General features: G+C 41.9%; 1 protein-coding gene across 2 annotated transcripts in view; it reads left to right on the top strand.

Annotated features, from left to right (window-relative positions):
* The window catches only part of ERCC6 (ERCC excision repair 6, chromatin remodeling factor), a 90,224-nt gene that overhangs the window by 68,495 nt on the left and 9,387 nt on the right, over positions 1-12,342 (top strand). For both annotated transcript variants that reach the window (XM_039481226.1, XM_039481225.1), the window contains exons 11-15: positions 1,771-1,866; positions 3,666-3,884; positions 6,912-7,022; positions 9,577-9,696; positions 11,771-11,865. In XM_039481226.1, coding sequence (XP_039337160.1) covers positions 1,771-1,866; positions 3,666-3,884; positions 6,912-7,022; positions 9,577-9,696; positions 11,771-11,865 — 641 coding nt within the window. The remainder of the gene's footprint in view (positions 1-1,770; positions 1,867-3,665; positions 3,885-6,911; positions 7,023-9,576; positions 9,697-11,770; positions 11,866-12,342) is intronic.

Below are 12,342 nucleotides of genomic sequence, written 5' to 3' on the forward strand. Positions count from 1 at the left end.
TCTGTGATGTCTAAAACTCAACTCTAAAAAAAAAAGAGATTCTAGCAAAGAAAAAAGAAAGAAAAGAGAAAAGGGTTTAGAGAAGAATGAGGAAAGAAGGAAGATGAGAGGAGGTTTGGAAAAAGAAAAGAAAGAAGGGGGGGGAAAGAGAAGAGGTATATAAAATCATGAGTGATGTGAAAAGTGGATATGAAAAAGTTTTACTTACTTACATAATATTATAAACTAGGGGTCAACAAATTAAATGAAAAGCAGCAGGTTTAAAAAAAAAAAAAAAAAGTTCTTCTTCACACAGTTGACGCAACTTCAACTGAACTCTTACCTGAGGAGTTTGAGGTTTAGAGGGCTACATAATGTAAAAAAAAAAAGGGGACAATTCATGGTGGCTAAGTCCATAATATAAAATGGCTGGGGATGGTAAGAATGGTGTCCCTAGCTAGCTCTCGTTCGTCAGATGGAGATGATGATGCAGGAGAGAGATCATTTGATCATTGCCTGTTAGGTTCACTCCCCTCAGGGCCTGGCACATTGGCCACTGCCACTGAGACAGACTGGGCTAGATGGACCTTTGGTCTGACCCGGTACGGCCTTTCTTATGTTCTTATGTTCTTATGTGCCTGAAGGTGAATTTTTTTGGAAAGGTCTTGAGCTAAATTCTTTCAGCCATTTTTGAGTTAATGAAAGGGTTGTGTTTTTTTAACAAAAGAAATAGATATCTGTGACTCCCTGGAGCCACTGTTTCTAGTGTGGGTTAGGGTTTATTTCCTCCCTGCATGAGGCTTTGTTTCTCTGCTGCACCCCTTTTTCTTCCTTCTCCCCTTTTTGCTCCCCTCACAACTACTCCTTGATATGTTTCTCCCTTCAATTTCTACCACCTTGAGGCATCTAAGACAAGTAGTCATACTAGTGATTCCACATTGGGACAAAAAGAACAGGAGTACTTGTGGGACAGTGTCATGGGGTGGGCAGTGAGTTAGCAGGGAAGATTGTTCTGTCTGCTGTGAAGTCTCATGCTCTCTGTTCAGTCAAACTCTGGAACATGATTTCAGTACACTTTAAAGAATGTAGGCTGCTTCTCCCTAAAGAACACATTCCTAAATGAATTAAAATCATTTGATTTTTCTTGTCAGTCACCGAGCTGTACGTGAGTTTGACTTACAGCATGTTTGTTGCCTTGCAGGATGTGAGTGAGTGATTTTGTTCCATTTTAGCCCATCAAGCAATGTGAAAAATCATTATATGGTCACGTTCAAAGATTGATGACAGAACAGATAACATATGCTATCCCATTGTTTACCCATGAGGTCATAAGGGGATTGCAGGTTTTAAGGGACATAACAACAGATACACTGTACAAAGTGCTTCCAATACTTAGTATTCTATACATTCTACTTTAAAAAGCCCTTGCATTAAGGGAATGCTAAGATTGCACAGTTAAGCAATGAGGTCAGGAAATTGGAAAGTGAAGCTTGCAAACATAAATGCAGTTGGAGAAAATTATGAACAACTGAGAAGGGCACAGAATGGATGCTGAAACTTATCCCTAACTATAGCATTTGCCCCCTACAGATACTGTACCTTTTTCTAAATGTTTTAGCTTCTGATGAGCTCTTATTCTTACTTTTGATGAATCAAGAGTTCCTCAGTGAAGCTTTATTCTTTTTTGTTTGTTGCACGTTTCATATCTCATGAAGTTGAACGGTAACTGGATAAGTGCATAATAGATAGATATATAGAGAGATATTTATTTATTTATTTATTTATTTTTAGGTTCTGTTTTGCCGTTTGACAGATGAACAACGACAAGTCTACCAAAACTTCATTGACTCCAAAGAAGTTTACCAGATTCTCAGTGGAAATATGCAGGTTGGCATTAATTGAGGTAGATGATGACATGGAAGAGTTTAAAAATAGCCATCTGGATAAAGGTGCTGACTGCCCTTAGGCATTTTTCTAGCTGGACTCTGAGCATGATCTTAGAGGGGAAACAAAAGTACCTTTATACCCAAGATGTCCCAGAGCCCTTTCCATAGTAATGAATTAGAGGCTAGTAGTAGAGTGACTGAGGAAGACATTATGTGTTGAACAATAGCATGCACACACAACTGGATATTAGAACCAGTTTTACTGAATGAGGGAATGCTGGCCAAGGAAGTGGGTTACCATTTCTAAAAATCACTAGGATCTTCATCTTCCACCCAAATACCAATCATAGGTAAAAGGACTTCTTAGCTTTGCAGCTTTTGCCTTGGTACATGCCCTGAAGTGTAAACAGCCTAAATCCTGGTGTTGGCTTTCAACTTATGACCCTCTGTTCTAGAAGTGAAAATGCTGCCTATAATGCATAGTAGTATCTACAGAAGGAATGTAGCCTATAGATTATACTTCAGACACTGAAAAAATTATGAATGATGATGAATATCCACTATGAATGACAATGAATTGTTATTGGGCCAGAGAATGAGAGTGAGCGTCACTCTCTACAGCCTGGGAGTTTGTGCACTTACCTAGGATGTGGGAGATCCAGGTTCAAATTCTTGTTGTAGTAAGACTTTAATTATTTTATCAAAAGTAAAACCGTTTAAGAGGAGAGATTGAAAACCCCACACAAGAATATCCCATTGCCCAGTGACTAGGGCACTCTCCTCTATTGGGGGAGATCCAAGTCCAAATCCCTTCTCTACATCTGGCAGATGGCAGAGTTGAACCCACATCTCTGACATCCCAGGTGAGTGCATTAACCATATGTAGGGCTTCTGGTTTGGGGGATTTATTAATTTCATTTTTCCAGGTTTATTTTTAACAATTTTTCAGTTCTCTGTAGATGTCCAAAAATTGAGGGGTTGGGGCTTTCTCTTTGTTTATACAGTAATGAGTAATTTCTACACAGTAGTGCTTTTTAGAAATTACACACACACACAAAGTCTGCCTTACTGCTCAGTATAGACAAGTCAATAGGTACAATTAATCAGTCCTGCTGGTTTTCTGGTGTTTTGTTTTGTTTGTTTTTTGTTTGTAGTAGGGGTGTTTTATCAGTTAAAACCAAAAATCAGAAGCCCTATTTATAAGGGAGGCACCACCACCTCTGCCTCTTCTGGCCATTTTGTGAGTCCTTTAATTACGTTTGTCAAAATGCCTGAAAGTATAAATGAATTTTTTTAGGTAGAAACAAAAGGTTTTGTTCTGATATTACTGAAATATTTAGACTTCTTTAGCTTGGTTGGAAGTATCTGAAAAATGTGATACAAATTCATGAATAGTTTCAACTGAAACTGACTTTTTCTGCAAATAAACTATTTAATCTGAAAAATTTCTCCCAGGAACCATGTGTTCCTTCTGACTTATTGCCTTATTTTGGAGGGATGCTAGTGAGATCAGCTGTTTCAAATTGCAGCTTTTGTTATACTGAGTAGTAGGTAGAAGAATGTGTATAACAGAAGTATTCATAAGTCGGTTTTTACCTGCATCGTATCTTAATGGCCACTGTATGATATCAACTGTATAATACCTTTTACTGAAATGGGAACAAAAGTGTTCTGGTGTAAAAACCAGAGCACCAGTATTCAGTGACTATCAGTTTGGTCCATTATTGTCTCTTCTTAAATGTAGCCCATAGTAGAATGAAAAATTTGAAGAAAAAGACACTTTTCTCCTGTATTCTGTAGGTTTTCTCTGGACTTGTTGCCTTGAGAAAAATATGCAACCACCCTGACCTCTTTTCTGGTGGTCCCAAGATTTTGAAAGGTGTGCCAGATGATGAGTTAGAAGAAGCAGATCAGTTTGGATACTGGAAACGTTCTGGAAAAATGATAGTGGTAGAGTCCTTATTGAAAATATGGCACAAGCAGGGTCACAGAGTGCTGCTATTTACCCAGTCGAGACAGGTAAGAACATCTGACAAACTTATTACAGTTATGCAGTAACTGCAGTAAAAAAAAACAACACCTCCACCAGATTAGATGTGTATGTGATCTAAAAAGACCTATAACTAGAAACTAGGTTATTTTGTGGATTCCTCAAAAAAACAGAATTCCAATTATTCTGAAAAGTGTCAAAGTGGGAAATTTCTTTGTTTCTTAGATGTAGAATAACTGGAGGGTAGACTTCTATACACTTCAGTTCCATAAACTTTATTAGCATGATAGTGTATACCAAGTATTGCCCAAGTAAAATATGTGGAGCCAAATATTGCTGTCACTTACGTGAGTGTAAATGAAAACAAGTCCTTTTGAAACCAATGGAGTAACTCTGGATTTACACTGGTGTAACTAGGAGTGGAGTTTGGCACAGTAGTACAGTACAAATAACTGTCTGTGATAGGGCTTCACATGCCCTGTGCCATGAGTCTATTTCTGATTCAGTGATAGTTGGTTACACATCATTAGGTATTCCTGCCATGTCTTTAATTCTCTCAGAATTGTATTGAGTTTTTTGCTGTTCAAGGGGAGTTCTTACAATTTGGAAGTGTGAAGTAATATCTTTCTTGCACTTCATATTTTGGTCAGAGGAGTAAATGCAAATTGCAGCTTCCATTTCTCCGATCACTTCTTTTATAAAGTTGTTCCTTAGCTCAACACTATATATTTTTTTTAATGAAATCACAAGTTTGATTGATAAAAGTAATAGTGTTGACATAATATACTTAGATTTCTGTAAGGCGTTTGACTTGGTACCACATGACATTTTGATAAATTGCTAGAACTATATAAAATTACCATGAAACACATAAAATGGATTAAAACTGACTAACTGATAGGTGTCAAAATGTAAGTATAAATGGGGAATCATCATTGAACAGTGTGTTTCCAGCGGAGTCCTCTAGGCATTGGTTTTGCTATGCTATTTAACATTTTTTTTCAATGACCAGGAAGAAAACATAAAATCATCACTGATAAAGTTTGTAGCTGACAAAAAAAAAAAAAAATTTGGGGGAGTGGTAAATAATGAAGAGGACAGGTCACTGATTCAGAGCAATCTAGATCACTTGATAAACCGGCTGCAAGCAAACAGCATTCATTTAAATACAGCTAAATGTAAATGTAGACATCTAGGAATAAAGAATGTAGGGCATACTCTGTCCTGGGAAGTAGTGACTCTGAAAAAGATTTGGAGGTCATGGTGGATAATCAGCTGAACATGAGCTCCCAGTGTGACTCTGGCCAAAAGAGTTAGTGCAATCCTGGGCAGTATAAATAGGAATCTCAGGTACAAGTAGAGAGGTTTTTTAACCTCTGTATTGTGCTGCTGGACTACCGTATCCTGTTTTGGGTCCAGAATTCAAGAAGGATATTGATAAATTGGAGATGGTTCAGAGAAGAGCCAAGAGAATAATTAAAGGATTAGAAAATATGCCTTAAAGCAGTAGACTCAAAGAGCTCAATCTGTTTAGCTTAACAAAGAGTTTACAGGGGGACTTGATTATATTCTATAATTGGGGAACAAATATTTAATAATGGGCTCCTCAGTCTATTAGAGAAAGGTATAACATGGACCCAGTGGCTGGAAGTTGAAGTTAGACAAATTCAGACTGGAAGTAAGGAGTACATTTATAACAGTGAGAGTAATTAACCATTGGAACAATTTACCACGGGTCATGGTGGATTCTCCATCACTGATCATTTTAAAATCAAGATCAGATGTTTTTCTAAAAGAGCTGCTATAGGTATTATTTTGGAGAAGTTCCGTGGTCAGGCCAGACGTCAGAGGGGTCAGGAGGTCATACTAGATTATCTTAATGGTCCCTTCTGGCTTTGGAATCTATGAATCCCGAGTAACAAAGAATGGTATAAATTACCTTGTATAGATGCATTGTTGTGACCTGAGTGTTTTTCTGATTTTTCTTGTCCTGTTCTCCTTACTGAATGTTCCAACAGCAAAGGCTACTGTCCTGCTTCTTTTTTGGGTGATGTGATGTTAGCATCTCTCCCTCCTGTGTCTCTGTTAGTGTATTAGTGTGTCCATTTTAGATCTACAGTGTTGTGGAAATGAACACATAGTTTAAAATAAAAAAATGGCTAGCCTTAACTGTGGATGGTAATAAATGCTGTGGCCTCTACTATTCTTGTACTTTCCAAAAACTGGGTTCCTTAAGAGGAAGGAGTAATGTTTGAATTGTAAAGGGTGTTAAAGCATGAGCAGCATGGCTGTTTTCTGTGGCACATTTGTAAATCTTCACCCATGTACAGTATATGTCACTACCTTCTTAGAGGCAGAGGGGATAAAAGAGGTCCACCCAGATGACCAACAGTTTGTCCAAGCGAGGTGGGAAGTTGCACCTCATCAGCATCTCCTCTCCTAGGACAAAAAGTCACTTGGAAGCCTCTCCATGTGATAAGGCCGGCTAGGGCAGAACCATTCTCTGGCATGCCCCCCCTGCAGAGTAGCAGAAATAGACTGAAATGTTTAATGCTGACAATTCAGCATTGATGTTTTCTGTCCTCCATTACATGGCTGCCTGTCAGCTTTGGTAGTGTCTGCTGTAGGCACTTGTACAGGCAGAGCCCATAAAACTGTTCCATCCCACAAGTTCAAAGAGTATACGTGGCCTTCCCTTCCCTTCTTCCCTGTTCCACAGATGCATGACTTCACCTTGCCTCTGCAGGTTCCCTGGAGTGTTCCACCCCCTCCCTGGTAATTGGTCTTGTGAGGCCATGCCCCTTGCTCCACTCTGTCAGGGCAAACACCCTCCTTCCCAGCAAGAGGATACATCACATATGTTTCACAGCTTCGTATAATTCATGAATTTCTGTTCTTTAGCCTTCATAAGTTCCCCCCCCCCATTCCCACCCAGGAGAGCATGCTTTATCCCTTCAGTTGCAATTGCTGTTAATACCAGAAATAGTTTTAACTGACTATCTGATCAAGTCAATCTTCATACCTGGATTTCATTCAAATCCTTTCCATCACAATAGATGCTGAAGATCCTTGAAGTATTTCTGAGAGACAGAAACTATTCCTATCTCAAGATGGATGGTACCACGACAATTGCATCCAGACAGCCACTTATAACAAGATACAATGAGGTGAGAAATTGCAACCTATCCATAAATTCATATTGATAATTGATGCCTGAGCTCAGTTCAGAGTAGACGATGTTGGGCATTCACTCTGGTCAATCTGGTCTAAGGAAGCAAGCTTTTGGCATTTGAGTTGATTCAGAACTGCTTATCTTAGTGTGAAGGGAAAGAAATCACCATTTTTCCCAAACTGAAGTTTGGTTCTCTGTTAAAACAAAGCCCAAGACTGAACAAGAAAGAGAACTTCATTGTAAAAGAACAAATTAAGTTTAGACGGTTTAAAGTGTTGTTATGGTCAGAAAAGTGAGTGAGCAAGCAAGGCAAAGCACTCCAAGTATCTACTCCCCCTACATGTTTGTCATATCTGCTGACTTACCTGACAAAATCAAGCTTTTACACTTGTTAGCATTGCAGAACCAATACACCCATGGAAAAACAAGCTAGATTATTTTCTGTCTCGTGCATTGCCAACAGAAGGGGTAGCTACGGTCTAATTATAGAATCACTGTTACTTGGGATGAAGAGGCAGAGAGTACACAGCTCAGTCTTAAAATCCCAGGAGTTTGTAACACCAACATATGTCATTCTCCACTGAGGAAACCACTGCCATTATTAAGATGTCAGAATGCCTGCAAGAGATCATCAGCTCCTGGATGATGAGCAGCTGACTCAAACTCAACCCAGGCAATACTGAAGTGATACTGGTTGGAAGGGGGAAATGTTTCAAAGAACTAACTGTAACACTGTTTCTCCACATTCTACTGCAGGTGTATAGCCCCCATTTGTCAAAGTGAGACGAAGCCTCTGCATCTACTTTGACTCCTCACCTAAGTTCCCTGTAAGCTGCATGGCTGCACAGCAGCCTATTTAGCACCATGCAGGCTCTCAGGGAACCCACCCAGGGACCTACCAGGGGAGGGGCGCCCAGCCCCCAACCTGCCACGGCTGGGACAGCCACCCCGGCCCCAACTATGCCACAGCCCAAACCTGCTGGGGCATCCCTACTCCAGCCTGAACCCAGCCACAGCTGGGGCAGCGTGGCACAGCCCGAACCCAGCCGCAGCCGGGGCAGCGCAATGCAAACCCAGGCGGTCCAGGCCGGGCCCAGCCCCAGCCCCGACCTTTCATGGCCAGGGCACCCCTCCCTGAAGCTAGCCCCAGCCGGACCTGCGGGAGCCAGGGGAGGTCGCCTATCCTGCGGCCTCAGCCCCGGAGCTGCCGTGGCAGGGAGAGGCACCTCTCCCCCCAACAGCCCAGGTGCTGCTGGGGGGAGTCCTCTCTCCCCACAGTAGCCCCAGAGCACCCTCCTACATCCCAAACGCCTCATCCCTGGCCCCACCCCAGAACCTGCACCCCAGCCGGAACTCTCTCACCCCTGCACCCCAAGCCTCTGCCCCAGCCCTGAGCCCCTCATCCCTGGCCCCATCCCAGAGACCTCACCCCCTGCTGGAGCCCTCATACCCCTGCACCCCAACCCTGTGCCCCAGCCCTGAGCCCCCTCCCAAACTCCGAACCCCTCAGCTCCACCCACCACATGAATTTTATGTGCACCAATATGAAGGTGATGTGTCACACATCACTTCCATATTGGTGCACATAACAAAATTCATTCCGCACATAGGAGGGAAAAATTAGAGAGAACACTGCTCCTCACTAAGGGTATGTCTACACTTTGAGCTTGGGGATGTGATTCCCAGCTCAAGGAGACATACTCACGCTGGCTCAATTAGAGCTAACATGCTAAAAATAGAATATAGCCATAGCAGCAGCAGGAGCCAGCCACTCCAAGTATGTATCTAGTGACCAGTGGGCATGTACTCAGTCTGAGTGTGATCATCTTTAGTAAACATTGCAAAACTTTTCTTAAAAAAAGAAAGAGTCCACCATAGCAAGAATGGCACTTGTAACACAGAGACCCCCTTCCAGCTGCCCTCCCCCCAGCAAAAAATTAATTAAAAGGCCTGAACCAAACCAACCAACAGTAAAGCCAACTGAAGGTTGAGATTTTTAACCTTAAAATGGGAAAAGTCCACTAAGGGCTTCAATATTGCCCATCCATTTTACATGGAAGATGCTCAGATACAGTGGTGATGAGTGATATTATAACACCCTAAGACAGATAGGTAACCATTTGAAAAAATGATTATTTGACTTGTAAAGTGGATCCAGAAGTCATGGAGAGGGAATACTTTCTGCTTCCAAAGCACCTTTCGTTTAGGAACATAGGACTTGCCAGACTGGATCAGCTCCATGAGCAATCTAATCCAATATCCCTTCTCCAATAGGGACCCAGCACCAGCTGCTTCAGAGAAAGATGCAAGAAACCCTGTGGTGGGCAATTATGGAATAACTTGTCTGTTGTGATTGGATTCTGGGTCTCTGGATTATTAATGATGGTCTTCACTTCTGTAGCACATGTTGAAACTAAATTAACCCTCTTTTCTTTACATAAAAAAGTGCATAATACATCCAAGAAAATAATGTGACAAGAGCATCACTACTTCAGACATTCTAGCTTGGGGTGTTTGCTAAATCCTATCTTGTGTTGCATGTATTACAGGATACGTCCATCTTTGTTTTTCTTCTTACAACTCGAGTAGGTGGTATTGGTGTCAACCTGACAGGTGCTGACAGAGTTATCATCTATGATCCTGATTGGAATCCCAGTACAGACACACAGGTATTTTTGGCTCAGAATGTATCATTTAACAGCTAGGTTTAAAATAAAAAAGGATTGAAAGAGGTAATTTAAGTTATTTTAACTAGTGAGAGGTCAGTGTTATGCTTCTTCTAGTTCCTGCATTGCAGCTGTTTGAAAGATTTCAGTGTTCTTTCCTGTAGCTTTCACAATCTTGCATGGCAGGGGAACTGCTATGTCCCTTTTTTCCCCTTAAAGATAAACTGCAGTACCTAATCAGAACACCTTAGAAATGTATTTAATAAGCAGAATGAATGAACAATAAATGTTCAAAACAGCACCGACTGCTATCTGAATCTGCAGGGACTTTAGCATTGTTTTAAAAGGTAAATTCTACTTTTTATTAATCTGAACATGGTTTCTGGCCAAATATTAAAGTAGCCCACACATCCAAAAACTACCATATATACTCGATCATAAGCCGGTTCATTTATTTTATAAGCTGACCCCCGCAAGATGGATAAGTAAAAATGGAAATTTTTTTATGACCCGTTCATAAGCTGACCCTATAATTCAGGGGTCAGCAAACTTTGGCTCCCGGGCCATCAGGATAAGCTGCTGGTGGGCCGAGATGGTTTGTTCACCTCGCGTCCGCAGGCACAGAGGTAAACCTAAATAAACAAAGTGTCCCGGCGCGCCAGCTGCTTAGCCTGACGGGCCAGGACAGCAACTGGTGGGGAAATTTTTTTTTTGGTTGGGGGGGGAGGGAGGGTGAGTAACCTCTGTGACCATCCCCCACATGACCCCACCCCTAGCCCGGGACCCCCAGGCTCTCCCCATCCCACCCCTTCCCACCTTATCCGGGGAGGGCCGGGGAAGATGTTTCTGACCTGGCTGGAGCTGCTCCAGCAGGCTGGGCAGCGCGGCTGCAGCCTGCTCCGGTGGGCCAGACCAGGTGGCACGGCCGCAGCATGTTCCAGTGGGCTGGGCCGGGCAGTACAGCTGCAGCGCGCTCCGGCGAGGCGGGTGGGGCAGCGCAGCCACAGCCTGCTCTGGGGGGCAGGGCCGAGCGGCACGGCTGCAGCTGCTTCGGAGGCTGGGGGGAGAGCAGCCTGGCCAGAAGCGGAGAGATTCTGGCCCCACCTCTTCCCTTCTGGCTGTGCTGCCTCTTTTGCGGGGAGGGGCTGTGTCCCACCTCTCCCTCTCTATACCTGTTCATAAGCTGACCCCCTTCTCTGGAGCTTCCCTTTTTTACTAAAAATATTTGACTTATGAATGAGAATATATGGTACTTTGAAATTCCTCTGCTTTCTCACGTGTTCTGATGGGGGCTGCATTCCCTAAATTCATCATTTAAAAACATCCATGTCAGCATGGTAGTTTCCTATGTGATTGTAAATTAAGCCATGTAAAGCCATTAGATGCTGAGATTATATTTTATACACTGCAACTTTCTTTCTGAAAGAGTTGGGCTTTGTGTAAAATAGCCACATTTCTAAATAAAATTACTATGCAGGATTTTTGTTCTCATATGAACATGCATGCATTCTGGTGTGGGGGAAATGCAGTCAGTCTCTCTGTGGATATCTTTAAATGCAAGTTAGGGACTTAACCATCTGAAAAAGGGGAAAAAATGTAGCTCCACTAGACCATCAGCACAGCCCTACGAAACTCCCTTCACAGACAGTCTGGGTGACCTGAGTTGTTCTGTATAGGGTATATTTTGTAAGACCTTCAAGTTTCAAGGTAAATCATGGAGAAGGAAAAAACTGTTGGGATGCACATGAATAAAGTACAATTGATGTCTGAAATGGATCTTTCTTGGGGATAAGTTTATCCAAGGGAAAACATGGTTAGATCACATGCTGGTTCCTTTCTTGTTGAAATTTTACATAGATTTGTAGATATGGTTACTAGTCTTATCTTTCTAGGAAGCTGGCCCATATGGAATTGTGTTTTTTCCTATCAGTGTAGAAATGTGATCATTATAATCTCTTGAACTATTTGTTAAATTTTCAAAGTAAATTTAAAATACATAGTAGTATCAATAGCTCCCTGTGAATACAGCCCTTTGCTTCCAGAGGTTGGGTCTGCTAAACACATCTTTATGCTCTAGGCTCGAGAGCGTGCTTGGAGAATAGGCCAGAAGAAACAGGTGACTGTTTACAGGCTCCTTACTGCAGGTACTATTGAAGAGAAGATTTACCACAGGTCAGTAGGACCAATATTCACTGATACCTGAACTGTGCTGGAGGAGGAACGGTTGGAGTGACTTGTCCATATCCTGCAAAAATGTAATCATGACTGCAACTTTACTCAAGCGAGTAGCAATAATAGTAATAATAATACCTAGCTCTTCCAGAGCGTTTTTATCTGTAGATCTCATAGCAATTTAAAGGAGGTCGGTATGATTATCTCTACTTTATAGATAGGGAAACTGAGGAACAGAGGTGAATGACGTCACCCAGTAGGCCAATGGCAGAGCAAATAATACAACGCAGGAGTCCTGAGTCCTAATCCAGTACACATTGCGCTGGGCCACGCCTATGCAATTAATTTCTATGGGATTATCCATGTAAGCAAAATTAAGCACATGCTTAAATCGTTCTTCATTTTTGTCCCTTATAGCAATCCCCTTGTATATTTAGTAAATCATAACGAGTTACACCATTTAGTATTCTAAATAGG

The sequence above is a fragment of the Mauremys reevesii genome, linkage group 7, assembly GCF_016161935.1.
Source record: "Mauremys reevesii isolate NIE-2019 linkage group 7, ASM1616193v1, whole genome shotgun sequence".
NCBI lineage: Eukaryota > Metazoa > Chordata > Testudines > Geoemydidae > Mauremys > Mauremys reevesii.